This window comes from Pteropus medius, unplaced genomic scaffold (assembly GCF_902729225.1).
Source record: "Pteropus medius unplaced genomic scaffold, Ma_sr-lr_union100, whole genome shotgun sequence".
NCBI lineage: Eukaryota > Metazoa > Chordata > Mammalia > Chiroptera > Pteropodidae > Pteropus > Pteropus medius.
Genome location: NW_024349227.1, coordinates 1,665,416 through 1,693,318, shown reverse-complemented (window position 1 = coordinate 1,693,318; position 27,903 = coordinate 1,665,416). Strand labels below are relative to the sequence as shown.

At 38.8% G+C, this 27,903-nt stretch overlaps 2 protein-coding genes across 6 annotated transcripts in view; both read right to left on the bottom strand.

The window, feature by feature from the left end:
• Nucleotides 1-2,900: 2,900 nt before the first annotated feature.
• TMEM81 (transmembrane protein 81) lies at nucleotides 2,901-6,658 on the bottom strand. The gene has a single exon (XM_039881792.1). It carries the CDS (start codon nucleotides 5,318-5,320, stop codon nucleotides 4,490-4,492), a length of 831 nt encoding a protein of 276 aa, XP_039737726.1. The 5' UTR covers nucleotides 5,321-6,658; the 3' UTR covers nucleotides 2,901-4,489.
• A 141-nt stretch (nucleotides 6,659-6,799) lies between these two features.
• The window catches only part of RBBP5 (RB binding protein 5, histone lysine methyltransferase complex subunit), a 34,174-nt gene continuing 13,070 nt past the window's right edge, over nucleotides 6,800-27,903 (bottom strand). The window contains exons 4-15 of one of the 5 annotated variants that reach the window (XM_039881786.1): nucleotides 21,809-21,949; nucleotides 20,836-20,998; nucleotides 19,547-19,656; nucleotides 18,370-18,489; nucleotides 18,127-18,280; nucleotides 17,959-18,030; nucleotides 17,198-17,315; nucleotides 15,906-15,975; nucleotides 15,301-15,530; nucleotides 14,445-14,522; nucleotides 9,409-9,475; nucleotides 6,800-8,828 (exon numbers count right to left, since the gene is read on the bottom strand). In XM_039881786.1, coding sequence (XP_039737720.1) covers nucleotides 8,651-8,828; nucleotides 9,409-9,475; nucleotides 14,445-14,522; nucleotides 15,301-15,530; nucleotides 15,906-15,975; nucleotides 17,198-17,315; nucleotides 17,959-18,030; nucleotides 18,127-18,280; nucleotides 18,370-18,489; nucleotides 19,547-19,656; nucleotides 20,836-20,998; nucleotides 21,809-21,949 — 1,501 coding nt within the window. In that variant the 3' untranslated portion in view covers nucleotides 6,800-8,650. Of the gene's footprint in view, nucleotides 8,832-9,408; nucleotides 9,476-14,330; nucleotides 14,523-15,300; nucleotides 15,531-15,905; nucleotides 15,976-17,197; nucleotides 17,316-17,958; nucleotides 18,031-18,126; nucleotides 18,281-18,369; nucleotides 18,490-19,546; nucleotides 19,657-20,835; nucleotides 20,999-21,808; nucleotides 21,950-27,903 lie in introns of all 5 variants that reach the window. The other 4 variants (XM_039881787.1, XM_039881789.1, XM_039881790.1 and 1 more) reach the window with 4 other exon arrangements.

Genomic DNA, 27,903 nt, shown 5'->3' with positions numbered 1-27,903 from the left:
CTAAAACTTCAGCAAGAGATACTTTGAGCTCATAATTTACACACACACAGACACACACACACACACACACACACACACACACACATCTAGGACACTGAAAGGGCCTAGAAGCAGTGACTCCCCAGTGGTGATAAGCACATCTAGCACCCAGACCATGGTTTCTAAGTACGACTCCCCACACTCAAAGGAACCAGAGTCCCCTGAAGAAACAGCACATTCGGGTTTGAAGACAGGAAAGTCCAAATGTGGATCTGAGACATCGTGTGGTCCTAGAAAGCAATGAGATGTTCAAAGTCCAATGGGATCACGTCGAAAGGACAAAAGGGCTGGCTTGAAGGGACTCCTACTCGTCAAAATAAGGGACAACTTAAGCATCAAAAACGTGACTACAGTAATGGACTATATAGAATTCACTGAATAGAAGAGATTCCAAGGGAGACTGAAAAAAAATGGCGTAGATGATAGAGGTTCTGTTCATCCCTCTGGCGACCAAATCAAAGTTGTGATGGAACAAGGAGCAGCAGCAAGGAAAAATCACCTGAGATCTAGACGAACAAGCCATACAACTAGGGAGAAGTTCAAGAAAGCACCCTGCAACGGCAGAAGGTAGGACAGGGCGAGAACACCAGGCTGCCGGGTCTCGAGTGGCTGAGTGAAATGGAGACGGCGGTAGCGGCAGCAGCAGACGCCTCTTAAAGGGGCTACGTCCATGAGCGGATTTTCATGGTGACGGGCCTGCTCGCTCTGAGCACCAGTGCTGATTCGCCTGTGCGCAGGGGGCACCAGAGACTTACAGGAAGACACTGTCGGAGTGAGGGCTGAGGCAAGACTTGCTCTGTATAGAAGTGCCGGTAGTATCCATTGTTCCCTGTTGAGCCCTTCCCACTCCCAGTGCGCGGACACAGCGCAGCCATAGCCCTGTCATCATCAAAGTGGATAACAGAGGTCGCTCCACCAAGAGGATTCCATGAAACCCCGCCTCCTCCAACTCGTGGCTCCACCTCAGCAAGTCAGATGCGCCTGGATGACCAGTGCCTAGACTCACGCTGGAGGCAGCTGGCCTCAATTTCTGGTGTGGCCTTTTGAGGCAACTATAAGCACAGCATCTGTGGATCGCTTGCTGAATCTTAACAGGTGGCCTCAGATGGGTAGAGTCTTGGGCTAAGTTTGACTTGCAGCTGAACCTCTCTCAGGACTGTCGCAGGACACCTACTTCCCAAATCCACACTAATAAGACCGGGAGATTTAGGAGCTTTGCTTAGTACACAGAAACAGACATGGAAAGGCAGCCAAAATGGGAAGACAAAGAAGCAGAAACCATATGAGAGAACAGAACAGAGATCCAGATATAATGGTGTCGAGTAATCTAACAGATGCAGAGTTCAAAACACTGGTTATAAAGATGCTCAATGAACTTTTGGGAAGTTTGGATAAATTCAGTGAGAACGTCAATAAAGAGATAAAAAACATAAAAATTGAAATGGAAATTATAAAAGAGAACCAGTCTGAAATAAAGAATACATTATCTGAGATGGGAAGGATACTAAATGGAATAAACAAAGGAATAAACAATGTGAGTAGAGAAAAGGATCAAATGCCCTATCTAGAAGATGGGAAAGCCAAGGACACGCAAGCGGAATGGCAAGAGATGAGATGCCAAGACTATAAAAATAGTTTAAAGACCATATGGGACATTATTAAGGGTCTGAATATCCAAGAAAATCAAGATGCTGAACAGCTGTTTGAAGATATAATGATGGAAAACTTCCCTAACCTGGTGAAGGAAATGGACATCAAACTCCAGGAAGCACAGAAAATCCCCAAAATCAGGGATCCAAAGAGGCCCACACCAACACACGTCATAATGAAGATGCCAAAGGTTAAACACAAAGAAAGAATATTAAAAGCAGCAAGAAAAAAACAAATAATTACTTATAAGGAAACACTCATAAGACTGGCAGCTGGTTTCTCAAAAGAAACTATGCAGGACAGAAGGGCTTGGCAAAAAAATATTCAACAGGTTGAAGACCCAGGATCTATAACCAAGAATAATTTATCTAGCAATGCTATCATTTAGACTGGAAGGTCAGATAAAGGGCTTCCCAGACAAAAATAAGCTAAAGGAATGTATCACCACCAAGCCAGTATTATAGGAAATGTTGGAGGGACTTCTTTAAGAAGAAAAAATACAAAAGACTCACTTCAGATTAAGAGACACACAGACTAAAAGGAAGGGGACAGAAAAAGATATTGCTTTGATGGACCTAGAAGGTATTTAAGTCAGACAGAAAGATAAACACTATATGATTTCACTTCTATGCGGAATCTAAGGAATAAAAAGAACTACTCAACCACAGACTCACAAATATAGTGAACAATTTGGTGACAGAAAGAGGGGAAGAGGGTTTGGGGGGCTGAGAGAATGGGGTGAAGGGTTAAAGTAGTACAGAATTAGTAGGTGATTGATGGTTACAGGGATGGGGAGCACGGCATAGGGAATGCAGTTAGCATTAATACGTTGGCTAGGTGGAGGGTCAGGGGAGGGAGGGAGGGAGCAACTGGGGGGATCGTTTTACAAACTGTATAGATGTCTAACCAATGTACTGTATACTTGAAACTAATTAAAATTAATTTAAAAAGAATCCATTGAGACCTCAAAAAAAAGTAGTTTTTCTTTACAGAAAAATGCAGGCTAATAAATATGGAAGTAATAAATTTAAAGAGTTGCCATTTTGCAATCCCCAACATGTAGTAATAAGGATCATAAATGGATTCTAAAACATTTATGAACGGTTTTTAGAAAACCACAAAGCATCACCCCACAGATTATTAATTACAAAAGTATATATATTAATTACAAAGGAATACATATATATATTCCTTTGGAGAGATCTATCATCAATAGTGGGTCATCCGAACATCTTGTGCCTCCTGAGGTGATGAAATAAGTACACATCACCACTTAGTCAGGTTCTTGTCACAATGTTCAAAATTCATTCCTCAGAACCTAATTATTAGGAAATAATGACAAATCCAGATTGTGGGATACTATCCAAGACAACTGGCTTCGCTAGACTCTTCAATCAAATCAATGTCATGAAAAACAAAAATAGCATGGTATCTGTTGTAAAATGAAGTGTAAGACAAACAACCAAATGTAGTATGTTATCTTTCATTTGATTCTGAATTAAAAATTAAAAAGCTGTAAGGTTTGAGAAATTGGGGAAAACAAAATATCAACTTATGTCAGATTATGGAATTGTTCATTTCTTAATGTGAAGACATTGTGGTTACACAGGAGAATGCCCTTATTCAGAGACACATATATCATGTAGGACTAAAGGGTCGCAGAGTCTATGACTGGCTTTCAAGTGATTCAGTATTATTTAGAAAGATAACCGAATTAGTGTCCTCAGAGTTGGGGCTCTGGAATCTTAAAAAGCTCACCCAGGTGACTCAGACACAGCTAAAGAAGAGACCCACTGGTCCAAGTCCTGGTTTCTGCTACCTCCCCTGTAGCTAGAGAAAAGTGAGGGGAGGAAATGCTATAATTCTTCCAGCAGAATTAGCTCAGCTGGTAGCCCAGAGCCTTTTCCCTAATGGTTCCACAAGCCAGTTATCTCAGTCTGAACGGCCTCTGAGGGTCTTACAATCGGATTTCCCACGGAGGAAGGTACACACTAGTCCTCCCTTAAGGGGCCTTGGCTGCTCTGAGAAACCAATAACACAAGCTTCAGGCTATTGAAAAAGCTAGAGGAACAGAAGCAGGGAGCAAGCCAAGGAACTGTTCAGGGGAAACCTACCAGATGAAGATTCCAGTGTTTTGCCAGGAATCAATTTAACACTGAACACAGAGGGTTCACCTGGGGAGTACGGGGAGGGGCAGGTCAATTAACATTTAGTGATGATCTGTTATGTACTGAGTCAGTTGTCATTACTAATCACTTCAGCTTTGGCACACATGGGTTTATGCCCTCACTACAAAACAATTTGTTCAATGTCTGTTCTAAGAAACTTGAGGAAAATAAAAGCCAGATTGATTATGAGACAATTTAAACAAATGCAAGACATTTTTAACTAAAGAGCAGAAAAGGTTAGGTCTCCATACAGCTGTCAATTATTTTTATTGAAGTGGAAAAAATATTTTCACTAAAACAACTATTAATATATCCTTCTACATGATTATGCTAAGGAGAGGAGGAGGTGGGGAGGCATACAAGCTGTAAAAGGTAGAAAATGAATGAAAGCTGGGGAAGAACTCTTCCCGGCAGTAGAGATGCCTGCAGTCGAGAGATGCCTGCAGTCAGCTTTCCTGGGTACCTAGTGGGCAGAGAAGAGCAGGAAGAGATCCATCTGGGAAACAAAGAAGAGATTATTGCCCACAGCTGCCAGTGTTGCCTCTCTACACATCTTCCACTCTTTTGGCAATGGAAGCCCTCCATCTCCGCCGATCCACAATCAGGCACAGCCAGGACACTCCCCTGAAAAACTAGCTTGGCTTCCTGAATAGCCAGTCCTTCGGGAGCCAGGCCTGCAAGATCTTAAGGCTGGCACTGCTGTAGATCACCCTCAGCCCACTGTACAAGACGATGCTCACCAACACAGTGCCAGTCACTCCACTGGCAACTCCTACTCCCAAGGCTATTGCCACCTTCTTCTCCCACGGTGGACGGTGGGGCCTGGAATAGTTATCCAGATTCACTTCCAGGCCCTCATCTACTAACTTCTGCTCCTCAGTAAGGGACTGATGGAAATTCAGGTTCACCAAGTTAGGAGGAAGAACCCTCAGCCCGAAATAGAGCCTCTTGACGAGTCTCAAGTTTTTTAACAGCTGCACATCACACCGGTAGGTCCCAGAGTCATACTCCTGAGTAGACTGAAACTTCACAAAGTGGGAACTAGCTCGGAAGGGCTTGAAGACTTCATCATCAGTTGAGATAATACCCCGAGCAAGTCTCCAAGTAAACCGGAAAGCCTCCTTCCCAATCTCCAGGATGTCTGAACTCAGACAGCTCAGCTCAAATTCCTTCCCTATGAGAACGGTGAAATGGAGCATGCCACAGATCCAGTTGGTCAGACATTCCAAGCGCTGAGATTTACACTTCCTTCTCACGCCATCAGGGCCCACCTCACAGACAGTCTCCTCCTTATAGCCAAGGCCACAGGTGACAGTACAGGTTGTGGCATTGACAATTACTTTGCCCACAGCTTCTTGCAGCTTCTCAGGGATGGCCAGTGTTTTAGGTAAAGTCACCACCAAAGGCAGATACATGGCCAACACCAGGCTCCCAAGGATGAAAACGGTGGATAGAGTCTTCATGTCTCAGTAAGCATTTCGCCACCCTCAGTCAGCACCCCGAGGTATTCCAAGTGAATCCTCTACGTATCATAACTCAATTCCTTCAACATGAGATATCCTTCAAAGTCAGAAGATGTAACACACTGTCAATAAAATACCGCCACTTAAACCATGGTCCAGTCCTTATCAACAGGTGAGGCCACAGGGCAGAAAAAAAAGTCATAATGTTGCTGCTTTACCATCTCTGCTTGTTAGTCACCACCTTACCGGTCTCCATTCTTTCCACATCCTTTTAATGAATTTAAATCCACCTCTTGGGAAGACAAAGATGAAGTGACTTCAGAAGCTGAATTTCCAAATTACCTCAAACGCAGAGTGAAGCTAGACTTTTCCTCACTCTTTCCCTTGCCATCCGAATTGTGGAATCTAATTTAAAGGGTTTCAAAAAGCCAGTTAAATCTGTCCAAGTAAGAAATAAAATACCAAGTCTTAAAAAAAGGAGAGGATTAACTTGAATTAAGTTATTATTGACTCTAAATGCTCCTAAACCGTCTATAAAAAGGATTAAGAACTCTGGACTGAGAAGCAAGTGACTTATCCTTCCAGCATTTCTATTTGTACTTCCTCCTTTGTAAATTAAGACCTCCTTGCCTATTTCGGGAAGGTCACTTTGAGCATCAAATGATCCAATGTTCAGGAAAACACTTGTACAGCTCATGTGTAAGGAATTTTAAATAGAAAAGTCATGAAGACAAGGGCCCTTGTAGAATCCAAATGTTTATCAGCAAGACAGGCGAAATTAAATGCAGCTCCTCTCCCCATTCTAGGCACCCGTCCTTCCCGAGGGCACAGAAGGTGTTTTCTGGGGGAGTGGAGGCATATTTCCCTGCCCCTCTGTTCACCCTAGAGAACAGAGGAGCTCATCTCTCACTTGGGCCAAGGTTGCTATGAGACAGCTATGATGTCAACAACAAATTCTGTCACATAACAGAAAAGATTAATAAATAGACGGAGTTGATTAAAATCAATGACTTAAATAGACTTTATGAAACATCTTATTTTTTAGAGACAATGAGTATTCAGAGGGTTTTTAAACTATTTAACCTAGGGGAGAAAAGTCTAATAAAGAGGAATTTAACTGTATTTATGTGTTAAGAAAGCTCCTTGGAAGGCAGAAAGCTCCTCACGTGTTTTTGTAACCTCCAGAAGACCTCCTAGCACTGTTGCCTCTACTGAGTAGTTACACACACTTAAACTGAGTTGAAGGATTGAAAGAGAGATCATTCCTAGATGATCTTTTTAACACCTTTTTGATTGAATTGTTCATTTATAATGAAGCAGAAATCTGGACCACCTGACACACCCTACCCCTCCCAGCTCTGTATTTCCACACAAAGATCTAACATCAGCACAGGAAGCTGCATTTTCTGTCACACAAAGCAAAATGGCAGGTGAGTTTCAGAAGTGGTTAGTGTCTACAAAAAACATCTATACCTGTTCTTTAATAAACATCCAATTTTATTTACAAAGCAGTAAAGCTTCAGCAAGAAGTACCCAAGGCTTGTACAAAACTACAGAACATTAAAAAACAAAATAGGAGAGATGACAAAAGGAAGAAGAGAATATGCATATGTTGTACAAATTTAGAAAATCAAACCAAAATGGCATAGGTTTTAAAAGCTGATAAAAACTTCAAAAGCATAAATAATTATTAGCAGCTGCTGCCAGGGACAATCTGACAGGGCTGAAGTTGATTTTCTCAGTAGCCAATTTAGGAGGTGGACATAGCATAAATATCCAAATGCACAGGTAAGAGATACCAAGCTACTTTGCACATGGAAATAAGGCGGAAACTTTTGCATCATACAGTTTGTACACTATTGCAGGGAATGGAAGTAATGTCCGCAAAACAAAAATATGTTAGTGAGCCACCTACTAACCTCAGCCACTGGTCTGAGATGAAATATGAAATGAAATTCACAAAATGAGCATTTGAGGAAAAAGTAGTGGCATCTAAAAATACAGATATGTTGCAATTGACTCAGGGAGAGCTCTTACTTCAACTACTGAATTTTGGTTCTAAAAGATGGAGCAGGAGAAAGCAGCTCTTACTGATGTGTTCTAATTTGATTTCTAGCCTAAAATTCAAAAGGTAATCAACTTGTTTGGCTACCTATAGGAGCACCCACCAGCTGATAGAGATTTCACAATAAGCACAGTGTTTAAACTCTCTGAAAATACTGTGAAAATGACGATCCAGGTTAAGCACTTCTGGTCAGCTAAAAGCTCTACTCAGAGAGGCCAGTGAGCCCTCCCCACACTTATTTTACTCTGGCTTTTCAGAGAATTTCAAATGCCTAACGTACACATCCATCCCATCTGCTACTTTTTACATAAAAGAACAGCAAAAGCAAAAAGTAAAAAAATTTTTAAAAAGCTAAGCAACCTTTCACAGAAAGGAAGTGACTGAAACGTCTTAAGGAAAAGAAGCATGGATACAAGAAGGGAAAAATGTGATGACTGATGGAAGGACAGATCTCCACAAGCAATGATAAAAAAAAAAATTTGTTCCTTGATCTGTGATTTGAACTGTGTTGTTGCTGCTTTGATTTTGGACGGTTCTACTTTAGTCCTTGCATAGATTCCCCCACCCCAATCAAAAAGAAGCTTGTTGAGAAACACCTGGCTCATTTCCATCTCTGGAAGCTAGCACAGGTAAAACAATATAAACTACTGATGATTCTTTGCTGGAGACAAAGAATAGTTTTTGAAACTATCCTCAAAAACCATGATTAGTGAAGAAGGAATCAGTACTGGAGGGAAACTCATGCAGTGAAAGGAAAACAAAGAAAAACCCTGACCCTCTTGTAGCCCAGTTTCTTGGGCAAAAGGTATGTTAGGAAGAAGGGGCCCTTCTTATCTTTCTTCCATTTCTGAAAATTTCAAATCTTTCAAGCACTTTCTTTTCTGCCCATCCTTTGTACACAATATAGAAATATAGGAGGTATCTGGTGAAAGGGTAAGTTTCGAAATGGAAGCAAGAATATGCGACAGAAGGTCTCCTAGGAAGCTTGTAGCAGAATTTCAGATAAGAAGAAGTCAGTAAGGACATGCACTGAGGCTGGGAGGCAGATAGAAGGAGATAGCAAATGACAGGTCAAAATGATGCTGGGTACAATAAAATTAGATGAGTAAAACAAGCATCTCTTCTCCAGCAACATAACTCAGTATTAAAGTTTAAATGAGTCAAATTCCCATTTGATGTCTTCACAAATCCTCATTCCTGAGAGCCTATTTGGACTTATGCTTGAAAGGGAAGGGACGTATACTCTTCTTTCATAATTCACTTCTTCATTCGAACATAAAATTCACTCCTTCCACCTCCTGGGTGAGAAGCAGAGGCCTTTGTTTTAAATTAAAGTCAATCTCAAATGACTGACCACAGTGTCCAGAGGCCACATGATGGAAAAATGGGGAAGAACGAAGAAGCACTTCCAGGGTCTTCACAACAGCTCGGAGATTGCTCCCCCTGCTGAAAAGATTAGACACAAAAAGATTTCTTTTAGCATCAACTTAGACCAGTTCTTACAAGAACAGAAATACTGACAGATGCCAGATGATGCGTGACAAGCATACATGCACTAAGAATTTCCCTCCTTTAAGTTAAAACCAACTCCAACTCCCACTTACTCTTCATTGAAACAATAATCCAAATCTCAAATCCCCACCCCACACCTCCTCGTACTTCCCCAAAGGGGAAAAAAAGGCAAAATTATTGGAGTTCTACACATTTTCTAAGCTGCTAATTAACCATTCTCCAAGGTGTCAAGGTGTTAGACAATGATTTATAGTCCAAAAAGTGTGATAAGTAGAGGAAAAGAAATCCTAGGGTACTACATCTTCCAGTCTCATATACTGATTAATCACTAAATGATTAACAGTGAGCAACGAACCCTTTTCCAAGCACCCCTGTTCATTAAGTAACATTCTTATCACCTTAGAATCCCAAATATGATGAAATGTTAATGAAAACTACTGTTGGTACTTCTAAGTGTCAACAACTGATCAATAAATAACCACCTCAATAGTAAAATCAAATGAACACTTCCCTGATTATTCCATAGAAGCTGTTCAACCTCTGAGGGACATCCTTAAATGGCTGCTGAGAAATATTAACTAGGAAGTGTAAAAAGAGAACAAGGTGAAGAAAATCCTCCCGGATGTCATTGGAAATGGTAAAATGGTTAAAAAACTGTCCAAATCATGAAAGAAAAGTCCCATTTGTAAACTTCGCTTTTAACTTGATTTTTAAAAATTCAAGCACAGATGAAAACTGGCAATAAAAAATATATATTCCCATTTGCCTGAGAACAAATTACAAACTCTCCTAGATGCTACATTGTTAAAAATCCAATTTAAACTTTATATATATAGTTCAGTAAGATAAAGTTTACTTAACACCTGTTATGTAGCTCTCTCTCAACATAAAACATAAAAATTAATCTCCTGAGTTGATTTTTAAAAATCTTGAGATAAGAGGATCTACTCTATAAGACTTACTATCAGGCCTTTAACACTTTAAGACTAGTTTTCCTGACTATCCCCTCACCAACCTAGTTCTAACAGTTTAAAAATGAACACAATATTGACATTTTAAGCCCATATCAAGACAGGAAAATCAAAACCAACAAACCAAAACCAGAGCAATCAATACTATGAACAAGACAAGATACAGAGAAACAGCAGGACAAAAGAAGACCTCCATGGAGGCTATTTAAAAGTCTGCCCCAAGGATACACATTATTTAGCTGCATCACAAAGGCAATCCACAATAATATAAAATTAAGAAAATTTCAGCTCAGGATGAACGGCTGCTACTGGTACCTTCCAACAGCAGCCTGAGCCAGAGTGGCCTAAGAACAACATACTGGATATTGATTTTCAAACATTATCTTAGTCAGCTAATAAGACCACCAAGAATGAGAAAGAATATCCAACTAGCCATCTGATTTTAGCAGGAATTCATATATTAGCCTTTGACGCACTGATCCATTTTTTAAAAAGAGAAGAGAAGAACAAATACCCTCACTTACTATCAAGCATTCAAAACAATCACAGATTTGCGAGGTGGTTCGGAGGCCCGGGGTGATGGGCCAGCAGTAGGTGGCCAGCAGTGGGTGGCCAAAATGCAGGGAATCTTCGTGGTGCCTGTCCATCCCAGAAGCAGCACCTCTGCTTGTTTTGATCTTTGCCACCCCCAAGGGACCCAAGTGCACACCAGCTCACGAGGACTTCAGACCACGTATGTGACAGATCACAACTTTGTCACACTTGCTACTGATGATATTTACTACTAAGGAGCCCTAGTTCTTAGGCAACCCTTGAGCAGTCAGAGGGCAATGGGGACACTGGTGCTTCCAATCTGAGGACTGTCCTCTGGAAAGTAATAAGGTAATCGTGGGGAACCTGTAGGTGTTACGCTGATCTGGCCTTTCCAAAAAGGTATCCTCACCAAGCTCCACTGATGGGTCCTCACTCATCACAGAAAGTGTATCTTCATGGATGTGGGCCCACGGGTACTATCCAATACTAATGAGCTGTTTGATTGGGAAGAATTCTCTGGGGCCCTAGATTCCAGATGGCCAGATTACTCCTGTAAGTCTATGTGTCTTCCAATCTTCTCTTGAAATGCATAATCTCTTGTTGCAACAGGTAATAGCAGGTTTGTCAGGGCTACTCAGGGCTTACTGAGCAGTTTATTCAATAACTGCTCAATTGCAAATATTAACAAACAGTTGCATTTACATTTACCTCATTTGAGCAGTAACACAGTCTATACCTATAATTCTGCCTTTAAACGATTTGGCTCTAATGCAAAACTAGGGCATTTTGGGGGAAGGGAAGTTCACAAAACCTTGAATCTACAAATATAATCCTCCAACTGAATTCTGTGTGTGTGTGTGTGTGTGTGTGTGTGTGTGTAAGAGAAAGACAGAGATACGTGTGCAGGGACCATGCTAATATTTTCTGTATTGTCCCAATTTTAGTATATGCTGCTAAATTGAGCACCTGTATTGATTTTTAAAGTTGGTTCGGCCTCTGGCATTCTGGATCAGATTTCATTTCTTAATATCTAGTGGGTATCTACAATGACTGTATGCTGCTTTTTACTGAAAATCTCCAAGGTGTGGAAGAACATGAGACTAAAATGCTGGAGTTTTTACCTCTGTGGCCTTGAGGGGGCCATGTGAAAATCAAGAGCATGTGACAGCCAGCCTTTGCCTGCTCTGGGCCCTCCAAGCCAACCATGGTTATTGAACGAAGCCCCATCCTCACCCAAAGAATCCCATACAAAAGATATAATGGGTTGTCCTGAAACTGAGACTTTTGATGGAGTTATTTGTGATCTCATTTCACCACTCTCCGCCAGGGTTGCAGCCTTCACAAAGATCCAAACCACACTGCAGCTAGTGTACAAAGCTGGATGCAGCCCTTCTGAGTAAGTCTTGGAACCAAACCACAAAACCCCTTTGGGGTTCTTTATGATCCTGCTCCTCAGCACACTCTGGAGTGTAATCTGGCCATTTCAGTTTTGAGATTTCCATTCAGGTAAAGGTCAAGGCACCAAGGTCAGTGAAGAAAAGAGAAAACAGGCAGCAGGACAAATAGATTACAGAGAAGTGTGCGTGCGCACAAATCGTGAACTGTTTGCAGTAATCTATGCAGTTGTTTTGTCTGCATGTTGTCAGAAAATGTATCATCACCTTGGCCTTATTCTGTGAAAGTCTCCTCCAGTCCTTTTAAAGGGTGAAGCTGTTAAAATAGTTGCTTCTATTTAAGGCTGATCAACTCAAGGGCCTAATAAAAATAATGTAGAAAATAAAAATCCAATGTGAAGCAGCCTGCTATTCCAAGATATAAGTTCTATCCTTTAATGAGGTCGGTGCCTCCTTTAACCTTGTTAGCCAAGTGAGTGGAAACAAACTTCTATGAGGCCCTTGATAATGAGCTTTTAAATGATGACTTGTACCAATATTAAAATATGTACTCTACATATAGTTCACTACAACTACATTCAGGATGTTGAGAATTTTAGTGAATAAAACAACCTGTTCCTTTAGGGATGAGTCTTTCCAACATTTTGATTTTGACTCCCATTTAGACATTTTTAGAGCATAGCTGAGAAACATCAACGCTGTTGTACTCGGAGCCATAAAACCTAACAGTACTTCATGGTGCCTTTGACAGAAACCTAGTTTGGCAAATGACAGAGATATTAGTTACTGTTAGTGGCCACATCAATTAATATTAAAAGCTGAAATCACTGTATGATAGAGAAAAATGCTGAGTTTTTAAAACTTTAAATAGTTTATTTACCATAAACAAAGCAAATGATTAATTACAGGTTGGTTTTGAAGAAGCTAGGAGACTACGTCCTAGAGTATTTCAATTAATTTAATATGTCAGACCACATTTTAAGTTACCCCGAAGTATTCTAGCTCCTTGGACCAGGGAAATCTATTTAAACTTTAAATTGTGTTTCTTCCGTAGTGGCATCAGCTTGTACAAGAAGTGGGTTATGGAAGGATCATTTTTTGTTTGTTTTTGCTTTTTGACTAAGAGAAACTATGGCCTAGGAGATTTGAGTTGGGACCTCCTTACAGGTAGGAGGTGGATCATTTTTATTTATGTGAGTCTATTACTAATCTGCAATCTTTGTTGGCAATGCCCAGGTAACTCTTCCAGACTATTTAAAAATATATACAGACACAGCCTTAGCTGGACTGAATATGAAGGTGGTAACTGATTATCAGTAGAGCACCATAAATACTGTTGACAGGAAAAAATGCTGGTGCTCAATGGTACGGTGCTGGGCTGTGACAAACTAAAACTAAAATTACATCTAGCAAATTTGAGGCAGAATACTCAAAACTGATAACTGAATCTGCTTCAGCTATTCTCTAAAATTCATGTTCGCAATGGTTAACTGACCTGAGGTGAAAAACTTAAACGAGGAATTCTGTTTCACGTTCTAGTGCATCACATCGTCACATCTGGATTAACGCATTTACATTAAAATGTTAAAGCGAGAGGAAAAAACCTGAATACAACCACTTATTTGATCGGGCCAGCCTGAATCTACTGACCTAGTTGCAGAAAACTGAGAGTACTGTATTAACTAAGCAGTACTTGTACATAAAACAAAAAGTTTCCAAACCCCAACATTTGAATAGAAATGGACTGTGATTATAGTTTTCAAACAAGGGACCATTTAGCCTAGATTCAAATATTTGAGAGGAAACAAACTGTTCTCCATCCCCTAACAAAAATCCCTCATTCCTACAGAAGTGAGAAAACTCAGTAAGTTTCAAAAGGCTTAGGAGTTAAGAAGCTATACAGGTACTATAGGTTTGTCTTTTTTGGTATTACCATTTGGAAAAAAAAACCCTCATCTTCTTAATGCGACAATATTACCAACAACATTACTGATTCTAGACTACTGAGAAAGAGAGAAAAACCTCTAAGATTTGAATACTTTAGAGAGAGAGAGAGAAGAGATGCTACCATTAAACAGTCAGGGGCTACATAAAGCAAGCTTTTATTTCTGGTTGTCTGTCTAGCACTTTCATTTGAGGCAAAACAAAACAAAATACAACACCTAGGAGCAAATAAAACTGAAGAAGTGAATTAAACCAGGGGTTCTTACCCTTTTTTGGGTCATAGATTCTGATAGGTAAGGTTACCTTCATTTCTGATGAAAAGGGCGCCTTCCCCACAAAAATAGTCACATAATATTTTGCATACAACATCAGGGGAATGTAGACCACTTAAAGCCTATTTATAAACCCAAGGTTAAGAGCCACTGAATTAAGTCAAATGTGGTTTAACCTACCCTTGTCAGCGGCTAAAAACTCAGTATCTACCACTGGGAAGAAAGAGGGAAGGAAAAAATGCTGCAGTTAAACGGAGTCAGGGCTGAACAAAGCAAGGCCACGAAGCAAGCCAGACAGCGCTCCCAGTGTGTCCTTACCTGTCAAGGGCTGGCTGAGTTCCGCCTGCACTTTACCCTTCGCTGATCCTTCCAGAGGTAAACCTCTGTCCCCTTTGTAGAGTTTCGGTTTAAATGGAGAATCTTTCTCTTTACCTTTTGATCCTTTAGGCCGGCCTGCTTGCTTCTTCTTGGATTTGCCATCCCCCTTCACACCCAGTAGTGGATGGACTTCTGTAAAAGGACAGATAGGCATGGAAAGAAATCCATACGCCACCAGTCCCATCATGCCAAACAAGCACATGGCACGCCATCTACCCATGAGTAAACAATGCTGCCCGAGTGCCAGATCCACTAATACAAGGAGAAAATTTTGCTTCATTATTTATAAAACAATAAAGAATGGCCATTAATTGAGAAATAGTTGCTTGGCCAAAGGGAATACATGGCCTATCTGGTTCACACCAAGCCACAGCAGCTCCAAACTGAAAAAGTAGCTGAAGGACACACTGATACTATATACACAGAGGCAAAAAAGGAATGCACACAATGTCACGTGAGAACAGAAAGGAAATGGATTTTGGAACTAGAGAGACCAGGGTAAGAATCCTGACTCTACTACATGATTATAAAGGCTTCCAGAGTCAGACTGCAAAAGTAGGCAGGAAGAATGAAAAGATGTCCAAATCTGATTAGTACTTTATCATCTAATAAAATCAGGGAGGGGATCAGGAAGAAGGGTGGCATCATGAAACAAACTCTGAGCCAGATGTCAGAAGACTTACAGTGTATCATCTTAGGCAAGGTACTGAGGGCAGAATATCCCCATTTTGAAAGAGAAGCGAAAGCGCATGAAATCATTACAAAGCTATAAAGCATTATAAAAAAAAAAAAAAAAACCTCATGAGAAAACTCCTTTAAGGTAAAATCACCCGAACAGGAAATTACCGGGCTGTGTTGCAGAGTAAAAAGTGGTGTCTGCTGGACAGCAAAGAGAAGATGTGGCTCTTACCATCATTTGGTACTCCTTGAAGTTCTATATTGGTTGTTTTGGGTTTCTTCTTAGGTGGCTGGGACCCATCTGCTGAAGATTGCCTCTTCTTCTCTGAACTAGCCCCTTCATCCATCAAGGAAGTTTGGACTGCATCTGGTGGGGGGCCATAAGGATTTTCTTCTGGGTCTTCTACCTCAGGGGCAATGGGTAAATATAATAGAGCCTTTGAATCTTCCAGCTCTTCATCACTATTTGGAACAGGATCAGACAAGGGATTGGAAAAAAGAGGAGACAGTTGCTTAAACCATGAACCCTTCCTCTAGGGTAGAATCACCTATATGAACAGATATGGACCTAGAATTTTAAGAAAGCCAAGATAAACAAAAGGAAATTGGACAACATGATTAATAAAATCAGTAGTAAAATTTAATGGTATAAATGAATCACTTTAGTTTCTTAAGATTTTCTATCAGGGGAAAAAGGAAGGGATTTCTTGTCCGCCAAAGCAACTATCTCTTGCAGTTAATAAGCAGATGGGACTGAAGGGTCAGGCAGGGGAAGGGAGAAGTCCAATACCAGAGATGAGTCCTGAGGCCCAGGCCCAGCCCCCACCAATGGCTCACCTGCTGCAGAAGGCAGCGATAGGATCCACACTGGTGACATCCACTTCTTCATCCTCAGCAGCATCAGCCCCTGTAGGACAGAATCACAGCAGAGGCATAAGAAGTGCAAAACTGCTTTTTATTTGTAGCTCAATGATTTTCTTAAAATGAAATTCAGAAGAAACAAAGGAAGAAAACCAAACCATTCATTTTACTTAATAATTCGACAGAATTTCTATCAAGTGCTAAGCACTGAATCTAGAGTGATGACCAAAAAGTTGAAAACAGTTCTTCAGTAAAAGCTTCATAGTCTAATTGGACAGAAAGACATAAATGGATCATTTGAATTCAACACAGTAAGTGCTACAGTAAAGGCATGTGCGGTGTGCTAAGGAGATGAAAAGGAACAACTAATGTGAAAGTCTGGGAAGGCTTCACAGAACATAATCCAATAACACCAATACGGCCCAGAACAAGCTGCATCTCTGGTGGTCCTCCTAAAACACGAGGCATGTACGTTATCTAGTATCACAAAATGGGGACCGGCATTTTCAAGCTAGAAAGAACCAACCTCAATCCCAGTTCCCTGATTCCTGGCACCCATCAAGAGGCCCAACAGTCAGTGATCTGTGGCATAAAGTATTCACTGACAGTGCCAACTAACTGGGTAGACTAAGCATTCACACACTCTGACTCCTACTAGATATAAAACCCTGTGTTAGAACCTTAAGGATAAGAAGTCAAATCTTTATTATCAAAGAGCTTCCTATTATTTCAGAAGAGGTAAAAATATCAATGATCATGATCATAACAGAAATTAACATCTGAATGCCCATCACACCTAGGCACTATACTGTGAGCTTTATGCGAGTTATCTCATTTATTCCCCATAACCCTAAAAAGCAGTTCCATTATTATCACTATTATACAGATGAGGACATTCAGGTTTAAAGAATATGTATTTTGCCCAAAGCAGTCTGACTCCAGAGCCCAGGTTCTTTACTTTAACCATACTGACGAAGGAGCTGATAATACATGATACAGCTGAGTACACACATGCGTGGCTGCTTTGATAAGTGCTGCAGGTAAATCCTCATTTAATCATCTGCAATTAATCAGGAAATACAAAGTGAAATGTTGAGAGCTGTTGAACTCTAGTAATAATGTCCATGTCAGTCCTTAGTCAATGCCTCAAAGTGACATTTCAGATAAGTGATGAAATAAATTTTCAACACAAATTTTAAGAATATGAATACTGAATAAAGCAATAATTTCTCCTTTAGGAAATACTATCTGCAACTGAGAAATATTACCTGTTTGCTCAGGCTCACTCTTATCTTCATCTTCAATATCAAACTCTGATTCTCTTTCCTCATATTCTACATTTTCATCCAACTCTTTGAAGTCTGGTGCAAAGGCACTCCAATTTTCCTATGTCACAAAAATAAAATGTACTACTTAACCACATGAGAAAAAAACAGTCTATAAACTAAATATCAATGATATAAATGAAAGATCTGAACATGAAAGCAACTCAGAATTCTGAAATTAAATTTGGCAGATAATAAAAATTAGGTTATCTACAGATTTTACTATCTTATGGTATTTCCTATTTTAAACATTCCTAGTTATTAACTATAGTTCTTTCATAAATAACTGCCATCTTTAATCTTTTTAAGATGTAAGTCTGAGGTAAATGTTAAATTTTCTTATGAATACACTGATTACAACAAATACAATTAAAGGTGTTCAAAATAAAACCAAGATGAAAAACAGAAACAAAGCTGGAAATAAGAAAAGAAAAAGAAAAATCTAACTCAGATAAGAAATAGAAAAATATAACAGAAAGTCCACTAGACTTTTTCACTGGAAACAGCTAATAAATCAGCTTTGACCCAAGATGGTCCCATCAAAATAAAGCAGAGCTGGAAGCAATGAATCTATTTAATTAGACTATAAGAAACACATGCAAAAGAAAGTAAATAAGGTAACTTTCAGCTTACTATTGATAAAATTCTTTGATAAAAAGACTAGGTATCTAGTTTCAAAGAAACTAAACCAGAAAAATACTTACTACTTGATTTTGGGCCCAGATAGATACCACTCCACTAGAAATGGATGCTATGATGGGTCGAACAGGATGCCACTACATTTAATGAAGGAAAGAAAAATCAGTTCTAAGAACGAATCTAAAATTGTCTGCATTACATAAGCAACAACAGCAACCTCTCACTCTACTCACAGCTACATCCAAGAGGAGTTCACCTCTCGTCCCGTGGAGAATCTTCACCAGGTTCCCTATGCTCTTCTCCCAGATGTAAAGGGCATGCTGCCGGGCTGAACCTGCTACTATGTATTCCCCATCCCCAGAGAAACAACATTTCTTCCACGGGGTCCTAAAAAACAAAGAAAGTACCCAAGGAGAACTAGAACCTGAGCCCAGGTCATGAATTAATCACACATTCTCCCAGGTTGTGATACACACCTATTGACCAAGTCCTGTAATTTCTGCATGGGTTCGGGCTCTCCATCTCTTCCACAGGTTAAGATTTCTCTGCCATCATAAACTCTGATTATTCGATCTGCTGTGTTAATTAAAAAGCAACTACAGAAAGGAGAAAATATCAACACCAGAGGTCAGAAATCTATTTCTGTTAACATTTTCTATTACTACCTGTTACTTAGAACAGTATACCATAAAAAAACTAATAAATTGAGGAGAGACTGAGTAAAGATCTAAGTAATAGACATGAATATTTATGTGTCTACTTGTCACCTTCCAAATCAAAATTTAATTTGAAGTGAGAATGTTTTATACTTCTGGTGTATCCTGGAACCCAGTAGGTGCAAACTAACAAACTAATCATCAGTATTTGATCGTGATCCAAGACTTCTAAATTGAAACTAGCTTGCTGAATTCATAAGCATACAGTTAAATGTTTATAAATACTTAATTTCTCTGGCCTATTTTATATAGGATATATTCTTCTTCATGAGTTCATAAACTATTTCATTTTAAAATGTTCAACCTTTTACTGTAATGACATTGGAAATTTGTCTAAAATAAGTTATTTTACCACTTTCTTCGAGACTTCATTGACTAACCTTTTCTCAGTTCAAGAGAACTTTGAACATGAATGTCCCCTAAGCATGTACGGGTGTTCCTATATGAAATAGGATGACTGTTACTTCTCTTACTGACAACCTATTTCTTCTTGTTTCTGTTGAGACATCTACTTCTAGCTGGGTAACCAAACTTATCAGGAAAAAAAATCTGAAATTAAAAGGGTAAATAGGCTTTATGTGAGTAAAATATATGCTCAGCTACTATGTGAATTATGTGACAACAATTCTGATTATAATAATAGCTAATCTTTACCCAGTGCTAACCATGTGTCAGGCATTTTGGTTCGAAGCACATACCTCTCAGATACCCCTTCTGTAAAGGAGCTGCCTGTTAACCTTCAGATAAAGAAGATGTGAATGCTGGTTCAACACAGTAAATTTTATGAACTTAAGATCCAGACAGTGACAGATTTTAGTAATTATTTTTTAAGTAAACTTCTTTAAAAATTTAAGTATGATATATAAAAACTGTGAATTTCAATGTATTTTGCATCCTACTCAATTTTAAAACTGTCTCTAAAAAGACAAGGTCTCACCTCCCCTTCCGGGCAAACTCTATTGACTTAATGGCTGTGGTATTGCTTGTTCCAGTTGTTACTCTGAAGGAAGCAACAAGATCCTGAGAATCTGTTTTTAGGACCAAAATCTAAAGTTTAAAAGAGAAAAAAAAAGTAAGTATTCTGAAAACATACAGTAATTAGATCTGGCTTCTGTTTCTAAAAGGGGGCATAGACTGGGTGAAAACATAAATATCTCTATTCCCATGTATTCGTCCTGATTAATTATTGCCTTTTACTTCAAATAAAGAATGGTGTCTTAATCTACTCTTAAAATATAATGTTTAGTGTTAGTCACAACAATCAAAAAATGGAAGCAACCCAAGTATTTCATCAGCAGATGAATGAACAAACAAAATGTAGTATATGCATACAATGGAATATTATTCATCCTTGAAAAGGAGGAAAATTCTGGCACATGTTGAGCATAGATGACTCTTAAGGACATTATGCTAACTGAAATAAACCAGTCACAAAAAGACAAATACTATATTAGTCCACTTATATGAGGTACCTAGAGTAGCCAAATTTATAGACAGAAAGTAGAATAATGGTTGCCACAGACTAGGGAGGGAGGGGGGAGTTAAGGTATAGGGAGTTATGTGTTATTAATGAGTACAGTTTCTGGAGTACATGGTGGTAATGGTTGCACAGCAATGTGAATGTACTTCATGCCACTGAACTGTACACTTAATGATTAAGATGGTAAATCTTATATTGTATTTTATATGTTTTTAACCACAATTTTTAAAAATTGCTACTTTCTAAAGTAGCCATGAAAGTCTACTAGCTCATGTGCCTCGGTCCAAAAAAAAAAAAAGAAAAAAAGAAAGAAAATCAAGGTGCCTAAAAAAACTACAAACTCTTAGCTTAAAAGGGACCTTAAAGTTCACCTAACCTGACTTCTTACTTCACAAAACTATAGATCAAGCTGGCATGAATTATATATTTACAGAACTAGGCATTTTTATCAGCAGTATTTCATTTTATAACTTTAAAACTTTATAATTTAGTAATGGCCCTTCATTAGCAGTATCCAGTAAAGGCTCTTCCATCTTTTTCTAGGCCACATAATCTCTGACCGATCTAAATTCAAAGAGCAGAAATGATTATTAGGCATGAGAGAATTTGCTACATTTGCCACAGGCAGGAGGCATGCTTAGTGCAGGGGTAAAAGAAATTTCAAAGGAAGTCACAAGAGTAGCCATGAAATGAGCCAATTTCACAGGCTGACTAAAAAAGCTTATTTCACCCGCGTCTAGGCTTACCTTGCCTTTTGCATTTCCTGTATAGATATATTCCCCCCGCCTATCAAAAGATGCAACCACGTTCAAGTCGGAGTCATCGTCAACAGGCAGAACAACATGTTTGGAATCTGAAAGGGTCAACATGACAGGAGCAGATTTCATGGGACACACGAGAACCTTGTTCCTGTTCGAAAATATGAATAGTACATTGGCTGTTGCTTCAGTATGAGAAGGCTGATTCTCTTGCTGTTTTCCTTGATCCGTATCCACTACCCTCATCAACTCTTCCACCCCAAGCAAAAACAGTGAAAAAGCCTAAAATCTAAATGTCTAATAATAGAGAAACGACTGAGTAAAGTTATGGCATCCTACCTTGATAAAATAAAATGTAATCATTAAAAATAAAGATGTAGTTAATTAGTAAAATATGTATGAGAGTAAAAAAGCAAAATACTGATTAAAACCATGTAAAAAATACATATTTATGTATATGTAACATGCATATCCGTGCTTTGTGAACTATAAAGCACTATGTAACAAGCTTTATGTGTAAAGAAAACATGACTAAAAGAGAACCCAGGGAAATGCCAACAATTATGTCTGGGTAATAGAATGATAGGTAACTCATTTTCTTAAACGCAGTTTTAATATTGAACGATTTCTCCTCTACTAAAGAAATTCAAACAATTGGGGGGAAAAACCCCAAATCAAGGACCAGTTATACTTATTTCTACCTTTGCCCATTTCCAAAGTATTATTTTTAGCTAGTTTTTAATTACACAATACAACACTCTCCTTAAAATTATACAATAGAGCCAACCTAGGCAGAAAGATGTTTTTTATGTGGAAGGTTTAAGGAGATGTTTTTTATGTGGAAGGTTTAAAGAGATGTATCTGTCTCCTAAAACCTTAAACTGAAATTGTCATGAGCCTGGAGCTAATCCACATAGAATTAGACCCCACCCCAAGGAAGAATAGCTCAGATTATACATACTGATCTCGTGGATGATACTGGACTTTTAAGATCGGGGAAGGGAATCGAAACCTCTGGTCGCAGTCGCCTGAAAGAACATCCCACTGTGACACTATGTTATCTGTGGAAGCACTCACGAGCTTATGACCATCTCGACTCCAGCTGAGAAGAAAAAGGGTACCTCAGCACATATTCTAAGGTAAAGTATAGCATATAACTCTTCCGGACAAAAATGCATGAGTCACACATACTGCCCTAATTGCTTAGGTAAATAATACTTTACTATTTTTTTTTTTAGCATATATTCTAATTTATAATAAGCATTCCCAACTAAGAAATAAATAAGAATGTTCTCATGACATTTTCATATCTAGTAACAGAAGCTCTTAATAATTCAAGATAACACTACAAGTGGCTCTGTGAAAAGAACACACTCAAACATTTTAGAAGAGTCCACAATCAGCAAGCCCTGAAGTGTTGACGTAACAAAGAACGGGTTTTTTCCTAGTGGGAAGGGAGGGAGTATTTGAGCTTTCAGAGGTTGTCCCTGAAGTAGCACCTTCACAGTATAAACAACCTAATAAAGATAAGTATCTATTACTTAAATAATTAAGAAAAGGATAAATTCCTCCTGCTAAGTACAGCTAAGCACCCTGGATATCAGACATAAAACAAACACAAAAAGACTCTGAAAGGCAGAGAGAAGACAACTGTCTAGAGACTGCAGGATAGGAGAAATGACATAATAGTAAGTTCCTTGGATATTCTTTCAGCTTATGTCCCAGATCAGGTGATAGAGAAGCCAACAACATACTAACACCAATGGACACACACACAAAAGCCTCAAGAAGAGCCTGCTCTCTCTGTCTGAAGGACCAGGAGAAAACAAATCAGAGAGACAGAAAATGTTTAGACAATAATCACTCTACTCCAGCAATCACCACAGAAAAAAACTGCAACTCCACCTCCATCCCAGTCAACAAGGTCTAGATAGAGAGTTAGACTTCCCTCTTGCCCAGGTATAGCAATGCATCCTTAACCTCCTAATGGTGTCAGAGAAAGCTCGGCAGGGAGCCAGACTTTCATATCCACCAGGTGTTGATGAGGACCTCTACTGTAGAGATGCCTAGGGAGCAGGAACGAGGCACTCCTAACCTTCCCGGACAAGAATGGTATCAGCCTAGGAGGCCTAGTGCGGAGCCTGAACTTCCAACCCCACCAAGGATAATGAAGCCAAGTAAGAACCTTGGACTTCTAATTCAGGGCAATAACAAGATGGCGCCTTCCCTTCCCCCTGGCACAGTATCAGAAGAGGCCTGCAAAAAACAGAAGATTTAAGTAATAAATAAGCTCTATAGTCTCATAACACAACACCTAAAATGCCCAAGTTTCAAATGCAAATCACTAACAACCTAAGAACAAAGAAAATCTCACATTGAATGAGAAAATCAACAATAACAGATATGACATGTTAGAATAATCTATCGAAGATTTTAATGCAACCATCTTATGCTTTAATGAGCAATTGCGAACATGCTTGAAAAAAATGAATAAGCCAGAAAGTCGCAGCAAAGAAATAGAAGATATAGAGAAGAACTGAAATGGGAATTTTAGAACTGAAAAATACAATAACTAAAATAAAAAACTCAGAGATGGGTTCAGCAGCTAATAGAAAGAGGAAAGAAGCAATAAACTGGAAGACAGAATAATAAAGTTATCTGTGGGACTATAATGAAAGACTTAAATCCATATAATCAGAGTCCTGGAATGAAAGAAAAAAAGTGGGGCTTAAGGTATTTTTAGAAATAATAGCTGAAATTTCCCCAAATTTGGCAAAAGATATAAAACCTATAGATTCAAAAAGCTGAGTGAACATCACATCAAACAGGATGAGCTCAGAGAAATCCACTCCAAGACATAAAGACAAACTTCTGAAAACTAAAGACAAAAAAATCTTGAAAGCAGCAAGAGAGAAATACCACCTCACCTATGGAAAACAATTTACATGACAGCAGATTTTTTTATCAGAAACGATGAGGTCAGAAGGAAGTGGCACATTTTTCAAATGCTGAAAGAAAAGAGCTGTCAACCCAAATTCTATATCCAGTGAAAATATTTTCCAGGAACAAAGACGCAAAATCACGACATCTGTCGCCAGCAGACCTACCCTAAAAGAATGGCTCAGGAAAGTTCTCTAAACAGAAATGAAACGATGAAAGAAGAATATCAGGAAGAATATCAGGAAGAAAGGAAAATGAAAATAAAAATGTCAGTAAATAATAGACTCTTTTTTGAGTTTTGACCTCTGAAGCAAAAATTACAATGCTGTTGTCTACAGCCATGCTACCCTAAACAAGCCCGATCTCAGAAGCAGGGTCAGGCCTGGTTAGTACTTGGATGGGAGACCACCTAGGAAGACCAGGTGCTGTAGGTGTAAAAAATAAAAAATAAATAAAAAAATAATAAGGGATTGTAAGCTGACAAGGTCCTTGCAATCTGTGAGGTCAACCAAGGGTTGCCTCGCCTTAAAAAAAAAAAATTACAATACTGTCTTATGTGGGTCTCCACACATACAGAGAAAATATTTAAAAGACAATCATAAAAAAAAAAGAGGGTAAAAGGAGGTAAGGTTTATATGCTTCGCTTGAACTGGTAAAATGTCATCACCAGTAGACCATGACAAGTTATGTACATACAATGTAATGCCTACTAACCACTAAAAAGCTATACAAAGAAATAGCCTCGAAAATACTATAGATAATCAAAATGGAATCCTAAAAAATGTTCAAGAAACCCACAAGAAGTCAGGAAAAAGAAAATAGAGAAACAGAAGAAAAACAAAAAGAGAAACTCCAAACCAGTCTTGATTCAAATTTAGCAAGGAAAAGGAGTTGCTCCTGAGGAACCCTGGCTGGCGATATACTCCACGGTTAGGGATGTAAGCTCAAGAGTCGGACTCATGCAAAGGCCCAGAGAGCACCACCTTCCAGCAGCTTCATCTTCCACAAGTTATACAACCTTTAAGTACTTCAAGTTCCTCACCTATTCCATGGAAATAACAGTATCTACCCACAGAAGCCTGATGAGAGAATTATAATTAATATATTTAAAACTCTTAGCCCAATGCTTGACACATAATGAGTGCTCAAAAAACATTAGCAATTATTTGCGTCAGAGACATGATAAATGTATTCCCAGATGCAGGACTTGAAGACAGAGGAAAGCAGGGGTAAGTAAAATGAGAAGGGAATATAGAGGAATCAAGTTCAAGTCTGCATACAAAAGGACGCTGGTGCATCTCTCCTACTAGCTTGACAACACTTGCAGTCATGCTTACCCCTCAGAAAGGCAATTAGAGAATCTTTATAGAGAATGCATACCTAAAAGAAGAGGCCTACAGATGCTATAACTTGAGGATTCGCAACAAAAAAAGCCAGTGGTCCACCCAATTTCAATGCATGATGGGACGGTAAGAGGTTGAGCTAAAATTTACACACACTGCAACAGGAAGCTCATGCACAATTTCTGAAATTAACAGACCAAAAAATGGAATTACACTAGGAATGAGTCGATACTGGCTGTGGAGAGAAACAAGAGACAGCTTTTGCTGCTGTTCCTGTAAGCTTTTTAGCACAATTTTATTACAGAACTGAATGTTAGCTATAATTCCATTTTTTTCTTTTAAACGCTTTTGCACTTTTTTCTTTCACAGTATGATCATACTTCTGTTATAACAGAGGGAAATCTAACTTCGAAAATTAATTTATAAACAGAGATTAAAATTTAAATGGGGTTCTCCCATTAAAAATAATAATTCTTCAATTCCAAATTCCATAAGCTCAAGAATTAGGAATTATCATACTTTCTCACATCTGACAATTTTCTTTCTTTCCAAATGACAAATGGGTCTTTATTTAGTCTAATGTGTTAGAGCATGGGCCCCCAAACCCCATCCCATGGACCAGTACTGGTCAGTGGCCTGTTAGGAACCAGGCTACATAGCAGGAGGTGAACAACCGGTGAGCAAGCAAAGTTTTTTCTGTATTTGCAGCCACTCCCCAGCGCTAGCATCACCACCTCAGATCATCAGGCATTAGATTCTCATAGGAGCACCGGTCCCTAGTGCCAAAACAGTTGGGAACCACTGTCATAGAGTATTAAAGATCATTTAGTTCTACCTATGGCCCCTATCCAGAATTTCTTCTGTACTGTCCCCAGATGAGGGCAGGTCATCAGGGACAGTACCACTGATAAATTCTTTCCTGTGCAGTCTATCCCATCCACAGGCACCTCTGCTTGGGAGCTCGTTTCTACTCTAAGCTAACATTTTTTTCTCTATTACCTACTAGTCCTGCTTCCACTCCTTGGGCCAATTTTTCTGTCTTGTACATGTTTGCTCCTTAATAGGTGAAAAGTGCTATTGTGCCAACCCAAAACTTCTCTTGGTGACACTTTCTTAGTACTTAATATATTCAAATATTACGCAACAAATAAAATAATACATAAAGTTATATTCTAAATGAGGCAGAATCAAAGAAAAACATAAAATGCGTGTAACTACTAATTATAACTATAATATATAATTATACTGATATATACCGTAAATTAAGGAACTGTCTAGACAGTGTTAGGGAGGAAAAAGGCAAACTATGAAATAGAATAAAGTACAATTACAAACTCTGCTTTTTAAAAACTATATATATAGAAACATCACCATTTTTTATAGTACTATTATCTGGGTGATGGAACTATGGGAGATATTATTTCTACTTTGCTATACTTTCTCTAATTTTGTATATGAGTATATAACATTTCATAATTAAAAAATATATTTTTTTAATAGGTAGGAGTTCTAAAATTAGATTGTCATGACAACTACACAACTCTGTAAATATATAAAAACCGGTGAATTGTACATTTAACTGGGTGAATTTTTTTAGTAAGTGAATTATATATATCTTAATAAAGCTGCTAAAAATATACATATCAATTTAAATCTTTATTGCAAAAGCACAATGATAAAAAGAAATTAAATGAAAACGAGTTGGAAAGGACCTAAAAGATTATCCAGGCTGGTACTCTCATTTTAGGTATTAGAGAAAAGTTCTGGCCAAAGCCACCAATTCGTTAGTGGCCAAACCTTGGCGGGGATTCAAGCCTCCTCCCATCCCAGTGCTTTACAATATTGCTGCTGCTTCTATACAGACAAAAGGAGATATGTTAGTTTAATAAATTTAGATCTGGTTAGGTACCTTATTTGGCCCCAGGTTCATTTAAAAGGAGTGCTGCCCTAAAATAAAATTTTCTTCAAGTAAATATAGTCTCAGAAAGAAAGAAGTCAATGGGAATTTATAGTATACCAGAGCTAACTTAATAGATTTGATAGAAAGCCTTAATAACTATAGTTCAATGAAAGAATAGACGTGCCTGCGATCACTAAAATTGCTGAATTCAAGAACCTGGACAAGGCTGGCCTAGATGACTTTTAAGCTTCTCTCTTTACCAAGATTTTTTATTTTAAATGAAAGGTCATTATCACAAATATTACTAAAGCTACAACATGTAAATATCTCTTTTCAGTATTAAAATAATCTCAGACAGTGCCTGATATAGATCCATATTACACTGAATTTCTCATTACAAAGGAACTTCAAGGACAGCAAGGGTTCAAGGTCGACATAAGCTATGAGCAACTCTATTACTAATGGCTGGAAATTTCAGACTCTAAGTATTAAAATATCTACAATGAGATTGGCAAGTACACGGTCACCATTCACTCTAATTTATCTCACATTAAACATATTAATATTGAGGGAAAAAAATGGCATAGATGATAGAGGCTCTCTTCATCCCTCTGGAGATCAAATCAAAGTTGTGACGGAAACAAGGAGCAGCAGCAAGGAAAAATCACATGAGATTTAGAGGAACACGCCATACAACTAGGGAGAAATCCAAGAAATTACCCTACAATGGCAGAAAGTAGGACAGGGCAAGGACGCGGGGCTGCTCAGTCTCTAGCGGCTGAGATGGAGGCTGCGGCAGCAGCAGACATCTCCTAAAGGGGCTGTATCCGCAAGCGGATTTTCACGGTGATGGACCTGCTCACTCTGAGCAGC